The sequence below is a fragment of the Rousettus aegyptiacus genome, unplaced genomic scaffold (genome assembly GCF_014176215.1).
Source record: "Rousettus aegyptiacus isolate mRouAeg1 unplaced genomic scaffold, mRouAeg1.p scaffold_m13_p_2, whole genome shotgun sequence".
NCBI classification, from domain to species: domain Eukaryota; kingdom Metazoa; phylum Chordata; class Mammalia; order Chiroptera; family Pteropodidae; genus Rousettus; species Rousettus aegyptiacus.
Genome location: NW_023416295.1, coordinates 51,532,752 through 51,552,595, shown reverse-complemented (window position 1 = coordinate 51,552,595; position 19,844 = coordinate 51,532,752). Strand labels below are relative to the sequence as shown.

Here is a 19,844-nt window from a genome sequence, read left to right as displayed (position 1 = left end):
CTCACATTTTGAGATAAAAACAAGTATCCAATTTTTCACCAAGTGAAAAGAATTTAAATGTTACGATGTCTTAATAAATGGCAGTTTAAATATAACATATAATGTATAAACTATAAAAATAATACAGTATAAATAATTTCCTTATTTGATCCTACTTAAATTGAAAATATGACATTATGTAGTATTAATCAAACATGCTGGCTTATGTTAAATAATATATGTAAATAAAAAATGCAAGAAAAAAATGTATAATTATAAAACAAAAAGTAAAATTAGACTTTTTCTGCTATTTCTGTACATAATTGATCTGTGTTAATCTACATAATTATACTATTTGTGGTGGTCATAGATTCCTTTTTTTTCTATTGGTTGAGCCACCTGAGATTTCTATTACAGGACCAAAAGATTGAACATTGGCTATTTTATGTGGTTCAACCTATTACTTTATCTCACACGGTTCAGAGTTTTTGATACGGGAATGAGGGAGAGAAAACTGGTAAGAATTCATAATTTGCAAAGTGTGACTTTAAAAAAGTGAATTTATTTTAAAATGCAAACTTTCATTCAGTAAACAACTACTTATTGTGTATTATTATAATTTTAAACAGCCAAAATTTTATTTTTTGTCAGTTATATTTTTAATATTGAGATAATTCATTAATATTCATATATATCCTCTGGGTTAGACAGAGAGTTCTTTAAAACTATATTTTCTCTCAACTATTAGGGGTTTTTTTTTTTGGTTATCTTTATTAGTTTTCATATCTTATGAGCAATAAGGACCTAAAATCTTAATAAGCATAGCTAATATATCTTTCTTCTATATTATTAAGTAGTAGAATATAAAGTTTTTGTATTAACATTGTTAAAGATACAAATGAGAAGATTACAAAACTTTTAATTTGTGGAAATTTAGTTATTCTAAATAAAAACTTTTAGATTAATTTAAAAAGTTTTCTCTTACCTTCATTCTTTCAAATTGAGATAGAACTCTGAGGGCCCGAAGAAATTTAATGGAAATAAGGGGTTTTAGTTCTTCCCGAGATTTGCCCATTAAACTAAGACAAAACACCTAGATATAGATAAAAAAAAGAATTAATAGGTTTTAATCTTAACTTTAACCAAACAATCTGTAAAACAAACTTTGCATTTATTACAAAAAATACAAAGTGAAAGACTATCAAAAATATGCAAAAGATTTAATATATATTTCAATATTTATTAACAATGACTTACAGAAAGTTATGAGAGAATTATTTTGTGTTAAAATAACTTTAAAAGGATAAAAAATATTTTTGGTAATGTTATGAAATAAAATTTATATATTCTATAATCTTCATAATTAAGGATTAATATTACATCCATTTTTAGTTTGAAATTAGAATAAAATAAAAATTAGATTAAATGTTGTCCGAGTATAAATTACAAAACAAAGTATAGAGAGATACTAAGGTGATTTTGTAAAGTAAACATATATTAACAAAAATGATTCAAGTTTTATAAATGTTAATGAAGATTGAGCAAGGAGGTAGAGTTTTGATTTATTAATTTTGATTTATTGTACCTTCATCTTTTCTGTATTTACAAGGCAACATAAATGAAAACTTTGTTCTTTTTTACCCTACACTAAAGAGATGGTCTTGAAGTGGGTTTTGAAATAATGATATCATATGTTAAGCGTGGAGGAATGTGGACACATATAAACAATGAAACAGGAAACAGAAAGGTAGGTTTGTTTGGAGTAGAAGTTTAATTTGCAAGAATTAATTTAGAAGACAGAAGTCACATATTTTAAGTCATTATTTATAGACGGAGATGATTCAATCATTGCTTATGCAATAAGGAGCCATTTGTTCATTCAGCAAAATTATTGAGTGCCTACTATGTGATATGAATTATTTCAGGAACAGGGAATAAGGAGAGAATCAAGTTGAGAAAAACATTCTTCCCTAATGGGGCTTACTTTTCAGTGGGAGAAGACAAACAATAAGCAAAACCAATGAATAAATTATATAATATTAGTAGGTGCTACGAAGGTGAAGAAAGCAGAGAAAGGAAAAAAGGGCATATTGGAGTAGTGCAGTTTTTAATAGAGAAGTATGAAAAGATCTAACTTTGACAGTTTTATTTAAGCAGATAGAAAGAGGTGACTCAGCAAAAGCTCCAGGTGGATGGATGAATATGTACAAAGGCACTAAGATGGAAGTAATCTTGGCATATCTGAGGAGCTTCAAGAAGCCCAGTGCTGGTGGTGCAGTACGTAGACCAGGATGGAGGAAAGAGAGAGAAATAGGAGATGAGATTGAATTATGTAGAGACTTGTAGGCTTTTGACCGTAGGCTGTAGTTTTTACTCTGAGTGAGATGGGGTGCTTATTGAAGGGTTTCAAGAAAAGAAGTGACTTGAGCTGACTTCCAGTTCATAACAGCAGAATATACGTGGTTGCTATGTCAAGAATAGAATGAAAGTGTGTGGTGGTGGAAGCAAGGATATCAATTTGGAAAGTACTGCAGTGATCCCAATGAGAATTTTTGGTATTGGTGAAAGTAATGAGAAGTAGTCTGATTTTGAATATATAATTTAAAAGTTAAGCAAACAGGATTTAAATATTTTAGAAAGCTGATCTATTCCAGATATTGTGCAACAAGCCTATTCTGCTAGTAGTGGATGCATAGGTGGACAATTAGAATAATCCAGTAATGAAGAGTAAACTTTTAAAATTTTAGAATGAAAAGAAAAAGATAAATATTAAATATTACAAATGAAGAAATATGGGATGTCATGACTAAAAAAATGTATGTAGAGAGAAAAAAGGAAGATATAGGTAAATGGAAGAATAAGAGTAAGAGTAAAGAAGGGAGAGCAAATCAAACAGCTTTTACATTGTTTCTTTAAAATACGTACAATAACAACCATGAAGTCTAGCCTGTACCAGCCATTAGTGAAATAGGCTTTAAAACCATATGCCATCCACTTTAGAAGCATTTCCAGAATGAAGACGTAAGTGAAGATCATGTCAGCATATTCTAATAAGATTTTAATAGTCTTTCTTTGATCGATATATATATCTTCAAAAGCCTGTGGGTAAAATTTAAGGATTAGTGTACATGTAATTTCTAAAAAAGTCTGTTGGCATAGAGGGAAATGGAATTGGCATCTCTAATAAGCAGATGGTGAGCAAAGTCATAGGTCATAGTCTCAAGGGCTGGTTCGCTTTGCTTGAATTTATTCACATAATCCATAAGTACCATTTTCTGATCCCATACCTGTAGTAGACATCACAAATTGATTCCAGAACCACTTCTTATAGAGACTGGACTTGGTCTCATAATTGTTCTAAATAGTGATCCAAAAAGCCTCTCTCAAATCAGTTAAAGAAACAATATAAGAGACAGAACCTTTGGACATATCTTACAGCTCACAAATATATGTCACTTGCTAATAACGAAGCAGAGATTTTTTAAAAAAATTGTTTTTACCAATCCATACTGCTATTATAAGAAAACATCACAAAGCTTGTTCCATTGCTGAAATAATCAGGTAAACTAGTGGAAAAACATGAATATGAATAAAACTATTAGTTTCTCCAAAGCTTCTCTGTTTTGGTAGGTCTATCTTAATTTCACTGTAGAGGATACAAAGTCTGATAATTCCATTCCAAGCAATTTCATGGTGCTTTTATTTTAGCACTGAAAAAAGACCAAAAAGTACCAATAATCTCAGGCACATTGTGTACCAAAGTACATTCAAAGTCAAAAGGTAAACAAGGACTAAAATAATCACATGTAAAAAATAGAGTGATTTGTAGAAACCTACTATTAAATAAAAGTAAACATAAAATAGCAATAGAGTTATTGACTTAATTGAACCAATTATGAAGTAAAAGTGCCTGTAAAAACAAATTATAAATATCATCTGGAGTTATAATAGAAAACTATTTTATTACATGTATTTATTTGTATTTATTTATTGAATAGATATATAAAATAAAATAATATAAAAATATGCCAGAAGTCTCCATTTTAATTCTTTTTTTAAAAAATAAGCAAAATCAATTTCTGGCAGTTGAGTTGTACATACTGGCTACCCATATGGAGTGGGAGGGAAGTATAATTGGTCCAACTATGGTTCTGAATTCCTGATAATGTTCTATTTTTCAAGCTAATTAACAATTACTCAGATACATTCACTCCTTGAAAAACCTTTATATTGTACACTTATAATTTGTATGGTGTTCAGAATGTGTAATAAATGTGAATATAAAGTTTATTTAAAAATATAAGCAGTACAAAGTCTGGTTCCTAACCACAATTCCATTTTCTCTGTTCTGTGCATCTCGTAATTAACTATTTCTTTATCCTTCTCTGACCTTCTTCAATCAAATTCAAGCAAATAATACATATATTTTTCTTCATTTCCTACATAAAATGAAGCATGTCATACGCTTTATTCTAGATCTTTCTTTTTTTCTTATTACCATATTTTGCAATATCAGCATTCATATATCTTCTACGTTTTTAAAATAGCTGCACAGTGTCCCATTGGATGATTGTACCATAGTATAAATGGTCACCTATTATGGACTATTTCTGCTTTTCAATCTTTTGCTAATACAAAAAGTCTCTAGTTGTAAATGTATTTAATACATTTTCAGATATTCATAGGATAATTTCCAAGAATTAAGATTGTTGGGTCAATGGGTAACTATATTTATAGATCAAATGGCCTTAAAACTATAGGCAACACTTATCTTACCTCACTGAATAGGTAGGTACCAAAGTACTGGCACAATGTAATAGTTTTGTATGTGCACATTATAAAATTTTTGTTCTCATATGAAACTTTATTAAATAAAGTATCTATTAACATTAGGTATCTATTAACATTCCTTTCCACCACTGTCATTTATATATTTTGAAATTATATTATTTATTTACTATTGAATGAGGCATATATAGATTTAAAGAAACTGCAATGTATGTCTTCCAAAACTAAAATCATAAAATATAAACTTCGGTGCTATAATAAGCATTCTAGGGAAAAATAATTTGGCATGATGACTTTATAAATTAACAGATACATTTTTTCCCATAAAAGTCACATACTTTCACTTACCAAAGCACCTGTGCTAAGCAGAGTGACAAGGCCAATGAAAAACTTGAAAAAACTGTTTTCAACTATCTTGCAGCAGGTTTTCCTTATGTTTTGCCACATTTTTCCTCTCTTGGATTCACTACTGATTTGACCTTGTGAAGATCTTCGTCCATAACCTGCCAAGAATGACACAGATAAGAAGAAAAATTTTGAAAACTTGTGAAACAGTAAACATCTCAAACTTTCATATGCTTTGTCAATTATGTATTTACAGAGTCTAACACAGGTGGTCTCTAACTTGCAGACATTTGATTTTTACCCCCGCTGTACTGATTACTGCTTCACTGAGGAAAAAGAACAAAGAAAACCTTAACTTGTGAGTTTGGTAATAGTAGGAGGAAAGAAATGTTAAAGGCGGAAATGACTTAGCACATCCCCTAATCCTGTGGGGCAGAGTCTGAGAATAAAATTTATCCCCCATACCTATAAAAAAATAATACACACATATGTAACATCTGAATATTGCATTTGGTAATAATATGCCTAAAAATTCATCCTCTGAAGATTTTCATGGCATAACAGGCATTCACATTTAAATACCCAAATATTTATAAAATGCTAAGAGGTATAATATCAGTAAGTCAGTTAAATTAACTTCAGTTCTTGTGTAGCATGGGAAAGGGAACTTTGATTGAGACCATCTAAGGAGCTAACTTGGATTATGGAGTATGTTGTGGGTAAGGTACCTGTGCATGGTTTTGAACTCTACCTTCTGGTCAAGAAAGTTAGCATAAGGAAAACCTAAGGAGAAGGGAGCGATTAACAAGTAAGAAAATGAAGAAATGAAGTGGGTGGAGTTTAACATCAACTCTTTTTATTTTAGAATTTTACCTGTCAACTTATACATTTTTGATCAAAAAAAAATATATAGGAAATGTTTCTTCCCTTGTCTTAGATGACACAAGTCCCAGAATCCAATCTACTGAGAACAGGTTCTTACTTTGAATACAGGAATTTGAGCATTTAGTAGTTTCTATTTTGATGTTTTCCAGTGATTTCAAATGTCCAGAACTAGGAAACTAATTTTAATTAATTTTAATTAGTTTAGTATGTTACATATCTAGTGAGCCAACCAATTGAAGCCTTATACATTTCTTACTATTTATGTGGAAGGTAAAAAAATACATCATCATTACATTATTTGTTTTACTATGACAGTTACAGGACGTTTCATATGTGTATTTAAAAATTAACTTCATTCCATAAAGCATAAAAATACACATATGCATGCATACACCCATGCCCTAATTTAATCTTTTTAATAATACCTAAAGGTAAATTTTATAATTATCTTCATTTTACAAATTAGAAAATGAGTCAGCGAGGGTAAGTAAAAGACAATAAGTGGTGGACTGGGATTTGAACCCAGCCTGTCTGATCCCAGAGCCAACACTTTTAACACTCTTAACTACTATATTTGATTCCCTAGGAAAGAAGCCTTTTTCTTTTCTTCCAAATGCCAGTTTTTTATTTGACATTTATTGTAAGTTTATATCAGGATTCATGTGTGCATGTGTGCATGTGTGTGTAGTCCTCAGCAGAATCAATAAACTCTCTAAAAAACAAAAAATATATCCAATAGTATTATTTAGGTTAAGAGAAATTTAGTCTATTTTCAATATAATGATCAAAGGAAAGTTTTTCCTTACCGTTTTTAGGATGCTTTTCATGTTCATAGATCATTTCCTCTTCTTCAGAGATAGCAATATCAACTGTACTGCATTCAGATGAGCTAGATGGCTTTACCTTCTGAAAAGTCAAGTCCCAGCAAAAATATGAATAAAATTTCATTTACTCACTGTAGTTAAAGTTTGGTTCACTTACAGAAATAAGAGAAATTATGTACACAAAGACTGTTACCAGGTTTAAAAGACTTTAGGCCAATTTCATGGTTGACATTAAAATGAATGCATAGCTTTGTGAGGAAGTTTTAAAAAAATTATTTCAAGAATTAATTTAAGCTAATATAATTTTTAGATTAAAATTAATATTTAGTTCATAACACTGTTCTCTCAAAAGATGTATAGTCTATCTCCAATTTCCAAAAGGATTCGAGCTCCAAAAGCTTTTTTAAAATTATTCACAAGGTTCCTATACATGCTATTTCAATTAGATGAAAAGCATCAGAAAAAAAATTACTCTCTGATGTTAAAGATCAGCAGACAAGAGTGTACTTAGTGTTTATTGTAAAATCCAGTCCAGACATTTTTTTATATGTTTTCATAGGACAGGGTTGATGTGAGGTTATCCTGAAGTGAAATGAAGGAATGGAACAAGGAATAGTGTTAAGAATAAACCTGAAAAGTGGTATCAGCCCTATGAAAGAGCCTAGTTGCAGATACTGACATTTATTTTCCACCAGCTAGGATAAGGTAGTCATGACTTTGTATATGTAGTAATGATACAAGTGACATGCTTTGGCCTTTACTTTAAATGATTTTCTCGTAGTAATTTATTTTACCTTATTTATCATTTAAAAATGAATACACAACATATCATCCTTTAATATGACCAAGTTCCTAAAGATAGTAGAATAAAAAATTATTTTTTAATTTTAAAAATTAAGATATGTGTGTTAAAACGTTTGGAAGAGAACCAGTATGATTTCTTAAAAATTAAGGAAAATCTAGGTAAAGTAGAGCATACAAAAAAAGGAAATTATAACTATTTTGTCCTACTTCATAGTCTTAGGCACAGTAAGTGTCAAGGAAATATAATTAGGCAGCTTCGTTTGTTTAAACCTTAATAGTCGATTTTCAGTAAGGCATTATGGTGCTCGATTTAAAAATATATATATACAGTAGGATATTACTCTTTTTTTAATTAAAAAAATATTTTTATTATGGTGACATTGGTTAACAAAATCCAGGGTGTTTCAGGTGTACAATTCAATAGTAACATATATATATTACACATTAAGGATATTACTCTTTATATAAACAAATTGTTTTTATTGTTTTAACTTCTTTTAAATTTTCTTTATTTCTCATAAACTAAAAGCTATAGCAAAGCACTACTAATTTGGGAGTAGACAACAAAATAAATATTATATAATGTTTGGGCATTCAATCATTGAGAATTACATACCTTATATTTATGTGCTTTTTTAGGGTTTTTTAAATACTTGTATCTAAACAATTTGATGTAATTTTTTCCAACCTCTTTTTAGTATGTATTATTCTAAATTTACAAATAAATCAATTAAGATGCAAAATTATAAATAATTTATTTTAGTAGATTACTTAATGGCATGGGAAAGTGACCATGGTACATTGCTTCGCTGTGAAAAAAGTTACAAAACCCAGTGTAAAGCTCAATGTTATTTTCATAAAATTTATATAGTAATAAAAAAGGCCAAAAGTTTAAATACCAAAGAAACAAGTATATGTGTCTCTGAATTATCAGATCACATGTGATTTTTTTTCACCTGCGATTTTTATATTTTATTCTTTAGTTTTTGGTATTAGATCAACATCCAAAATACCCATGGCAGACATGACATGCCAGAGATTTTGAGGACCCGGAGAGAGACATTCTCTACCCCTACCCAGTGCCTATGAATGATCTGAGTCCTTAGTGAGGTCCAATGCAAGAAGCCCACAGTGCCAATGTGATCTCTATAGATGCATCTTTTACACCTCCTACTAAGACATTATGCTGCTTTCAAATGAAGACAATAAGACTGTAACCAGTAGGGCATGCATTTTAGAAAAGTCAACAGTGATGTGTACCCTTCTTTGAATGTGTTCCCATTTCTTTTGTTATTGTTCAGGAGTTTATAAAGCTACAAACTGCGAATCAAACTGGTGGTTTTTCTTTATTCTTTTTAGTCCAACTCAATTATCTATGTTATAATATATGATGCAGAAATAAACTGATAAAAATCTTAGCATTTTAGCAGACAAGATAGTATTTTAGCACTCTTCTAGTCCAATCTCAGATTTTAAAGATGCCCAGGAGAGTTCAGTGATTTCTGAAAACTTAGTTTTCTTTGGTATATTTTTCATAACTCCATACTGCCTGCTTATTAATTTATAGAATTTTATAATTATATTATTGATTCTGAAAACTTAGTTTTCTTTGGTATATTTTTCATAACTCCATACTGTCTGCTTATTAATTTATAGAATTTTATAATTATATTATTTAATGTTTACTAAGTGCTTATTATATATTGGGCATTTTTCTATGCAACTATTGTTTGTAATCTTTCTGTCTTCTCTTAGAAATAGATACAATTTTATCCTCATTTATGGATGAGGAAATTGAAGTTTAGAAAGTTTAAGTAACTTGATCAAGATCATAAAATCAGAAACAAGGAGTGTTTTGCTAAGACTGAACGGGTCATCTAATTCTGGAACTTGAGTGCTGATTCACTTTCTTACAAACAATGCCATAAGTCAACACTAAATAATCAGGATATTGAAACATCTTACCTCTTTGCTGCTTCCATAGCCTGACTTGCTGTGAGTCTCTTTATTATCCAGATTTTCTATGTCAGACTCTCCTGAAGCAATTGGTACAGTTTCAGAAACACTAGGGCTGGGAATAAGTGATCGACTTTCATTTTCAGTCATTGTGAGTTTCTCTGTGCCACTGCTTTTTTCCTTATCCTTGAGGAAATCTTGGGTGTTGCTCAATTCAGAAAGAGTATGGTCAGAAATATTCTCTTTGACATATGTATCATTTACATTGTCCATTTTCTCCTTGGGAACATTTTGGTTTTTGCATAATATTTTAGAAAGCACATAATTTGCTGCTTTCTTAATCCTTGCTATTGCATGCTGGAGATTTTTTGCTTCATCATTTTCTTCAGTTGTTGCAGAATTGTATGAACTAAATGAGCTCACCAAAGCCAGAAACAGGTAAAATATCTAAATGAGGAAGTAAATGAAAGTAAGTGTATCTCATTTTTGGTTTCCTTTTAAACAAACAAACAAAAAAAATCCTTAAAAAAAAAAAAAACTAACCTGAGATTTGAAAACAGCCTATGAACTACAATGTTATTTAGGCTATTCAGTTCTTACTCATCTACAATGGGTCAGGAGCTCTGCTAGGGGTTTGCATAGTCAGAAATCATCTTAAGGACACATTCTATGAAATATTTGTTTCTCTTTTACAGATGAAAAGGCAAGGTTAACAGATGTCAAATATCAAAGGTTGCAGAGATTGAACTTAAACCTGTCTTATTCGGAAGCTTGTTTTCTTTCATTGAACCAAGCTGCCACTCCCAAGGTGAGAAAACGAATTGCTGCTCCCAGTGGCTGACTCTGCTTAGTCCTCTCACAGGCAGACATGTAATTATATCTTCATAGGTTCTGCAAACCCATAAGGAATCTCCTAGGAAGAGAGCTACTCCTGGTTCTGAAGCCCACATCTAATTTTCCTTGAGACATGCAAGCATGGGAATTGGGTAGGTTAATTGACTACTCGTGGTAATAAATTTGGTCATAAGAAGGAGATGAGTTATAGAGGATCATTCCTAAGACTTGCAAGTTATTTAAACTCAATAATTGTGTGTATTTTGATCTTTACCGTCACTGAGAAATATGATCAGGCATGTTCAGTTTCTGGAGAATCAGGTTTTCATGTTGTTTGCAATTATAGGGTATAGATGACATTTTTTAGATTCTAGTGTTAGAGGTTCATATTGATTAATATCTTAAACTTAAAGTAATAACTTGAGCATTTCATCTATTATAGAAGTTTCTCTCCAGATAATTGAGCTTTTTAAGATTTAATTTATTTCATGCTTTATATATTTTTTAGAGGGAAAAATTTAAATGGCATACGTTATGTTTAAGCATATATATACAGTTAGTCCTCATTTAATGTTATCCATAGGTTTTTGGAAGCTGTGATTTTACGTGAAATGACATACAATGAAACTAATTTTACTATGGGCTAATTGCTAATAAACAAGATCTAAGTTCCTACAGAATAGTTCTTGTCACAAAAATATCACCAAATTTCTAAATAAAGGGCCAAAACACTTCTAATCTTAAATGTTGAAATAAATGTGAGCTATACATACAGTTGAGAAAGAGTAATAAAAACAAGTAAGACAACTATTTTCCACCCAGCTCAAGGGTGGCTGAAATGACGTTAAATGAAATGACATTATTTGAGGACCTGCTATATATATAACTTACATAACTATTTCCTGTTTGTGTTTCCGATTTCTTCATATATTAAGATCTACTCTTAAAAATAATTATACTGAAAACTAATGTGTACATAAAATAAAATAAGTATATAAAGATCTCCAAAACTCATTTGTTAAAACTTCTTTCAGAATTCTATGTGAAGAGATGAAGTTCTCAGATACTCTGATAATTACTGTCTTTCTAATGCACATACACACTTGATAATATGAACTACCCACCATATAGTGCTCGATTCTAACTGTTTACTTTTATCTCTTTATACCAAGATCTTCATGTCTCTTAGGAACAGAGAAAGTTCAAATAAGACTCATATGAGAAACCAAAATATTGTTATAGATATTAATGTCATCAAATAAATAATCTTAACTAGTTATTTATTTTATATAGCAATGAAATGTAGGGTACAAGATGGCTCAACTTTGGACATTTCTTACAGGTGAGATCATCTGAACAACTGATATATATTTTTTATAACCAATGACAGAATCTTGGAGGACAAAAAGTGAAACTGAAAAGACAATCAACAAAAGACAATACGCCCAGAGATTACTATGTTTTCGCACTAGGATCTCATTTGATAGTAAAGCTTACTCTGGCCAGGGGGTCCATGACCCTTGTAGGAACTATACTGTTAGCATCTCTATCATTCCCAAAGGACAATAATTACAGAATGTGAAAAGACAAGACTAAATATAATTCAAGGTAGTTTCTTTGTTTTTTCCCCATCTTTATTTGACTAAGTATTTGGCAGGGTGAAAAACAAGAAAAAGGATTATGTAAAAATTTCATGAATATAAGCTTCATATGAGCAATTTTCCATTAATTTTCCATTAAGTAGACAACTAGCACAATCCTAGGCAGAAAGTTAGTGATAAATAAGTTTGTTGAAAAATTAATTAAAGAATGAATAAAAAAAATAGATTTTATGCCAGGATTTGGACACGGAAAAATTATGCTACAATGGTATTTTTAAGAGCTTTCAATCTAATATTTCTTCTATCATAGACATACACACACACATACACATGGACGCATACATTTATAACAAGAATGTTAAAACGCTGAAAATGAAGTTCAAAATACTCTGAAACTGTGGTACAAAATACTTTAAAATGCTGTAAAATGCTATTGTTTTGTTCAAGTGTGCTCTGAATTGAAATAGCCTAGTCTCTGAAAAGATTAAAAAGAAAAACCAAAACTATAGAGGTTTGATTACTTCTTCTAATTTGAACATTAATAAAGAAGGAAGGAGGAAACATAAATTATATTATATAAACTTGAGGTAACTTTCTTCCAATCAGTGTTATAACAAGATTCAAAACACATATTTATTGCTTTTGTGTTGAGACAAAAGGTGAAATAATGAATACAAAACAAAACATTTAAAAGTCTCTCCTGAAATTCGCTCTCTTCCATTACCTCAAAGATACCTACCTATTGTGTGAGAATAGAGCAACTCATACCAAAATAAAGTAGTATGGAAGAGAAAAAAAAATCAAGACTTACCTGAGTAATTATTTTTCTGATTAGTAGTCAACAAATGTAATATGTATTAAGGGTCTTCTATTTTAATATTGTTCTAATTATATCTTATATAAACATTTAATTTGGGAATATATAAATACATATGAGATAAAATATATATTTATAATCAAATTTTTTATTTTAAAAAGCAACTGGATTTTATATTGTTTTCTATTTCTTTTCATATTTCTATCCATCTTCGGCTTAACCAGATACCACATTCATCTGATGTGATTACTTAAATGGTAGGTAAAACAATTTTTACCTGGAAGGTACTTAACTGAAACTTCTAAATCATGTTAAATAAGTAACAAAATTCTGTAGATGTGAGAGTTACAATTTTCTAGTTTAAAAAAAGTAAAACAAACATTTATGTTTATTAGAGTGCCAGCTAATTTTATTTAAGTTACAATAGTCCTAAAAGGCATGTATCATTGTTATGTTCATTCTCTTGTTAGATATTGTCAGGGTTTAAGAGGCTGTGTAATTTTCACAAAGTCACTTAATTAGTAAATAATAGTACTGAAATTGGAACCTATGTTTGTTTGGATCTGAACTCTGTATTTTTTCTACAACTCAACACTCATAGAACTATTTAAAAGGCACTTAAAATACTAGCTTTTGTGTATGGTGATTTTTTAAGGTTTCTGCTTAAAGCTCTGAATCACTGTTGACATTTCCCTGTGTGAATAAGATAAAATTAAATGTTAAATAATCAGTATCTTCTTTTTATATAAATGTTGTCATTTTGGAGTGAAATAACAATGCTCTATTCTAGTACAATGATTTGGAAATATGTGGGAAAAAAAATCTACAACCTCAGAAATTCTCTCTTTTCATGTTTCCTTTGTATTTATTCTAGTGTTATTATCATGATGCCCCACAGCTGGATGACTGTTGAGAAAGAATAAAGTGTAAACAATTTAGGAAGCCAAGCAAGATGGCCAATGAATTGGAAAGGGAAGTTCATGTAACTCCATTTTATCTTGAAATCTCTTTGCCATAGACTTGAAATTTCTGATCAGTAGGAATAAGAAAAATGAGAAGTCGAGTCCAAAAACAAATAAACAAAAATGCAATTACATAATTACCTCAATATTCCTGTTTGTTTTTGAGGTGCATGAGTGTGTGTGTGTGTGTGTGTGTGTGTGTGTGTTGTTTACAACAGCCATCAGACATAGCTCTTTCTTTGGGAATAGAAACTACATTTCATTTGCAAAATCATCGTCATCCTGTTATTAGTAGTATGGTTTAGGTTTGGATTGACACCATTTCCAGCTTTAAAAGAGGACTCTGGGTAGCTTAACATAGTAATATATGTTAATATATCCCGCGCCCTGCACAATAAATAATAAATGTATTCTACACCCTTGGCAATAGAGATTAGTTCAGAAATGGACATGTGACTCAGAGCTAATTAGATAATAGGAGACATTTGCTGGCTTCTAAAAAAGAAGTAGAAATTTTCTTCTCTATTATACTTGATATGTAAAGACATAAAGCTTTAGACTGCAGCAGCCATCTTGATAAAACAGAGGCTAACAGACAGTAAGGGGCACATAAAAACATAGATTTGAAATATACAAAGAACTGTCTCTAATGATCTTGTTTAAACATGTGTCACAGCATGACTGAAGTGAAATCTCTGATATTTTGAGTTATGTATGCTGATATATATGCGCATTTTGTTTCAACCATTTAGGATAGTGTTTTATGTCACATGGAGTTGAAAATGTACTAATAGTTACACAGGCAGAGGATATTGAAGTATTTTTATTTGTTGGGTACTATTTTGGACTTGGATAATAAAGAGAAGAGCCATGATCCCTTTCATCATGGAGCTCACAGTTCAATAAGGAAAAGAGACAAGTACATCAACAATGAAATGTAATGTCAATCTGATAAGTGTATAACAGGAGTTATGACCAGGGAGAAATATAAGCAATGAGGAAGGGCACCAATACGATGGAGTCTAACCTGTAATTTTTAAAAAGTCTTTTGGAAAATGTATTTAATCTCTATGACTTATGAGTAAAAAGCAAATATTGAGTCCTTTTTTATTTCCTGTAAGAACAGTTTGTTTTTATAAGCCATTTTTTTTTTCTTAGAAGAAGTAAAAGCTACTATTTACTCAATTCGTATAGCACTGCTTCGATTACTGGAAATTTAAAAGTGAAAGCTTTCTCTCTTAGTTAATATATAATATTTTATAGACAAGTGGCTTTCTAACTTTACACAATTTAATCAAATTCCTAAAAAATCCTGATGACCAGGCTATGTCCACATATCAATAAAATCAGAACCTTTGGGAATAGATCCAAGGCATTAGTATATTTTTATTAATTCCTCAGGTAATTCCAATGTGCTGCCAAGTTTGACAACTAGTGTTACCTTTCAGTGTTTTTTTAAAATTTAATGAGCATACAAATCTTTTGGGAATATTGTTAAGATATAGGCTCTGCTTCCATAGGTCTGAGATAAGTGTCTGAGAGTCTGCATTGATAACTAACACATGATGCTAATGCTACTTTGAGTACCAAGGTTCTAAACCAGTGCTATCCAACAGAAATATGATGCATGTCAGCAATTTTCCAGTAGCCATATTTAAAGCATAAATGAAAAGTAAAATTAATTTTGCTATTTTATTTTACTAAATATATAAAAATATTTTTAAAGTTTTATTCAATATAAAAATTATTAATAAAATAATTTACATTATTTTTTGGAGTAAGACTTCGAATCCAGTGAATGTTTTTTATACTTAGAGCACATCTCAAATTAGACCACCCACATTTCAACTGCTCAATAGCCAGACGTACCTAGATGCCACCATATTGGACAGCACTGGATGTTATAGACCACTGGATGCTATAAAACCACATCATGAAAGTTATCAAGGAAAATTTAAAAGCATAGGTTACTTACCATTAAGTTTCCAATTAAAATGACCATCATGTAAAAAGGAATACAACTGAATTGGCCTGCTACGTTAAAACAATCCCATAAAGTCTCTATCCACTCTCCACAGAGAATCCGGAACACATTCAGGAAGGAGTGGAAGAAGTCCATCATGTGCCAACGTGGGAGTTGACAGTCTTTGTCTACGCTGCAGACACATTCTTTGTAATTCAAACCAAACAGCCTCATGCCAACCACAGCAGAAAAGAACATGAATGTGAACAACAGCAGGATCAAATTTCTCAGGGCCACCAATGAGTTACTAAGAGTCAGCATCAGAATCTTAAACGTTGGCCAATATTTCCCCAACTTGAAAATTCGCAACTAATAGAGCAATGTGAAAAAACAAGAGTAAGAAACAACAAGAAACCTGGCTATTTATTATGATATATATTTAAAATTTTTATCAGCATTATACAAATACACATGTAAAATCTTTAATGTAATATTCAGTTTTAAACATTGTTATTACTAACCACTAAAAATTCATTTTAGTAGAATCTGAATACATCGTAGATATTCTATAATTTTTACACTAAATCCATACATATCTTCCCATATTTATCTGTCAATTTCCACTCCACATTACACTAATTAATCTAGTTTTATGCTTTAATATCTGGTAGGGCAAGCATCATTTTTGTTTTGCTTTCATAATCCATTGGATATTTTCCCACATTCTGACATATAGATGATATCGTAAAATCCTCTTGAGATCCCTTGAATTGTATTGAAGTTTCTACTGTGTATTTTCCTTTTAAAGTAACATATCAAAGACTGAATTCATCATTCAAGGTTCAGTCTGAATATTCCCCTTCTTATGTGTTATACCTTCTCTGACTTTTTCTAGTATATATCTGGCATCCTGGATTTGAGAGGACTGTACATTTATCCGTGTACGATTTAATCATCTTATATTCAGTCCGTACCTAGCTGTTAAATATTTTTATACTACCTTTTATAACATATTTCTGCATTTCATAGTCTTATTTCATCCATAAATTTGATAACTACATCTCATATATATTTCTTTCATTCATTAGAAAAGTTTATGCATGAGGATTTAAGAAAGAGTTCTAAAGAATTATTTGGATGAGATCAAATTTACTTAGTTGTTGATTCCTACTACATTCCTTCAACTTGTTACCAGAATGGGACAATAAATTCCTTATCAAATATTTAATATGTCCATAAATACTATTATAATAACATTATTTCTATGCCTAGCTTTCTGATTCTTACCATCACCCTACATTGCAGATATACAATGTAGATTCTGACTTAATAATATTCAAAATAATATTCTGCTGGCCTGACTGGTCTTATACAAAATTTTCCACTATACATGTAGAAATGCTCAATTCCAGTTCCTTAGTTACACATTGACATTCTGGGTTTCTTCATTATCCTGTTCCTCAAAACTGACCCAGTATCCCTGGCCCTGCTTCTTAGAATTAGATTTTGTATTTACTACATATATGGCTTATTTCCTTTAATGCTTTGGTCAAATAACAGCATTTATGACTGCTTACTCTTTCCTGGTGTAGTGTTAATTCATTTAACTCCCAATGTGTGAATGGTATATGTATTACTATTCTTCCCATTTTATAACTGAGGAAACTGAGATAAATTTTCATAAGATTAAATTTAGGTCTTGGATTCTACTTACCACCCTGAAGGGTCGAAAAAGAGCCATTCCATGAATATTCACTAGAAAAAGTTCTGCTAAACCATGGAACACAATTAGGCTATCAAAAATGTTCCAACCTGCTTGGAAATAACCATATGGATGCATGGCAATTATCTTAAAAATCATTTCTCCTGTGAAAATTCCAATAAAAACCTAAATAAAAAAAAAACATATGAATGAGATAGGAGCGTGATAGCTCTACTAGAAACCTTATGCACAGAAACTGTAACTTTTCACTGCCACATTCCTCACAGTTCTTCTGCCAATATCTGTTTAGTTTTGAAGCTTGGATTACAATCTAAGGCAAAGGCAGGTGGTGAGAGCAGACAGGGCATGTGCAGCTGTAGTCAGGGTTCAGAATCAAATGTCAGTGAAAAACATGTATCTGTTATTTCACCTCTGCCTTCCTCTGATCTATGAGGCTGTGGAACCAAGAAGGTATATACTTGGGAAGGAAAAGTGAATAATTTCCACTTAACCTGACTGCCAAGCCACTGGCTAGGAATCCCAACTTTAAATGTGGAACTTTAAACTTTGGGTATAAACTTATTTAGTGATAAGAAAATTTACAAAGCAGGGTTGGGAGTGGTGAAATGTGGAAGCATGAAAGCGATACTTCATCTATACTCATATAAAGCATTTACAACATATTGGAGTTATAAAATAAAATAATGGGGATAATGATAATTTAAAAAGTTAAAATTGCAGATGAAAATCATGTAGAATAATGTCTTACCAGGTTTCCAATGCTGAGAGCACTGATAGTTTCTTCATTCATTGGATAACATTCCAAGGTCAAAAAATATATGTTTAGAATTATGCATATGGCGAGAAACAGATCAGTAAATGGGTGCATTATAATCACGCGGACAAATTCTTTCAATTTTAACCAGCAGGGACAACAATTCCAGGTCAAGAAAGTTTTAGCAAATCTGCACCAATACAATGGGCATCTCTTCTGAGATTTTTTATGTTCTGCAATAGAAGAAGAGAAAAGTTAAACACTAGCAAATTGTCCATTTAAGTTTAACTAATGGAAAATTTTGACTTTTGTATGTAAAAAGAGGTTTAAAACTAGACTTCTGATTTGGGATTAGCAAAGAAATATTTTATACTAATAAAAAGCAGAGCAAAGTATATTTCTTCTATTTTGTTCATGCATGCTGAGTTAGACAAATGAAAATGGGATAAATTGTACATTAAAAAAGCATAACATTGGAGTACCTCTTGAGAAAAAATATGGAATATAATTGAGTATTAAAATTCATAATTTTTAGATTTATCTGTTTTTTAAAATAGTGCCTTTCAATATTGTCGATGATAATGAGTTAGTGACCATATGTTAAAAAAGCAGAGGCAATACAGAAAAGACCTTAACGTATTAATGTTATGCATTGGAACCTTTATTTATACCTATAAGTTATCACTTCTATGTCACTTTTAATATTAAAGAAAAATCACTGGCATTCTTTGGTAATCCTTTCCAATGTTTTAAACACTATGCTTATGGAATTTTTATAACCTGTTCATCCTAATATTCTTATGTTATTCCTTAAATTATCTAAAATTCTCAAGAAATTACAGGATTTCTTTAAAAATGAATCTTATAAATAATACCTTCCATAATGTCTAAATATTTTTTACTTTACCTTCTCCATATCTGATAGTAGCATCATCCAACGTATTCGAAGACGTGATCATAAAAGCTGGTGATCTTTTCATCATTTCTATTTGTGTGGTGTGGGTCTAAAAAGAAATTTAGAGTCTAAAACTGTCTTCTTCCTTTTGTAGAGCCTTCTTAAAAATGCTGATTCTTACCTCCAGAAGCTTTTCTTTTCTTTCCCTCTCTTATTTTTTTATTTTTGTAAAATGAGTGTGTATAACTTGCAACTCAACAAAATCATTTTATGCTATGAGGTCAACTATAAAAGGAGTAATCACAGCATGGCAGTGGTATTACCATATTCAACAAAGAATTCAATGTGTAGTTTAGGATTATTGTGAAATATCCAGTAAGTAAACATGCTACTGAATAATAACAGCATTCCTCTAATTTTTCCTTGTGAATATATGTTAACTTTATAACTTTGAAAACTCTCTTGACAAAATTAAAATGATTTGGTATTGTGACGATGAAATAAGTCTTGAAGAATATCAGGTAACAGAATAAATTTTAAAAGATTGCTTTGGTTAGAACATATATGATAATTCCATAAAGAAATCATTTCTTTCTGTATTCCATGTCTCTTGAGTAATGGCTTTAAGAGACCTTCTGTTTTGCTGATATGGCTACACAGGATTTAAAAAGAATCCTTGCACTGGCAAGGCACTCAGAAATTCTAGGCTTTGAT

General features: G+C 30.7%; 1 protein-coding gene across 6 annotated transcripts in view; it reads right to left on the bottom strand.

Moving 5' to 3' along the window:
• SCN7A (sodium voltage-gated channel alpha subunit 7) overlaps nt 1-19,844 on the bottom strand; it is a 71,519-nt gene that overhangs the window by 12,022 nt on the left and 39,653 nt on the right. For 5 of the 6 annotated variants that reach the window (XM_036237015.1, XM_036237014.1, XM_036237013.1 and 2 more), the window contains 9 exons: nt 19,143-19,239; nt 18,230-18,468; nt 17,473-17,646; nt 15,771-16,127; nt 9,591-10,028; nt 6,804-6,903; nt 5,116-5,270; nt 2,905-3,078; nt 965-1,072 (listed from right to left, as the gene is read on the bottom strand). In XM_036237015.1, the coding sequence (XP_036092908.1) occupies nt 965-1,072; nt 2,905-3,078; nt 5,116-5,270; nt 6,804-6,903; nt 9,591-10,028; nt 15,771-16,127; nt 17,473-17,646; nt 18,230-18,468; nt 19,143-19,239 (1,842 nt within the window). The remainder of the gene's footprint in view (nt 1-964; nt 1,073-2,904; nt 3,079-5,115; nt 5,271-6,803; nt 6,904-9,590; nt 10,029-15,770; nt 16,128-17,472; nt 17,647-18,229; nt 18,469-19,142; nt 19,240-19,844) is intronic. The other variant, XM_036237016.1, reaches the window with a different exon arrangement.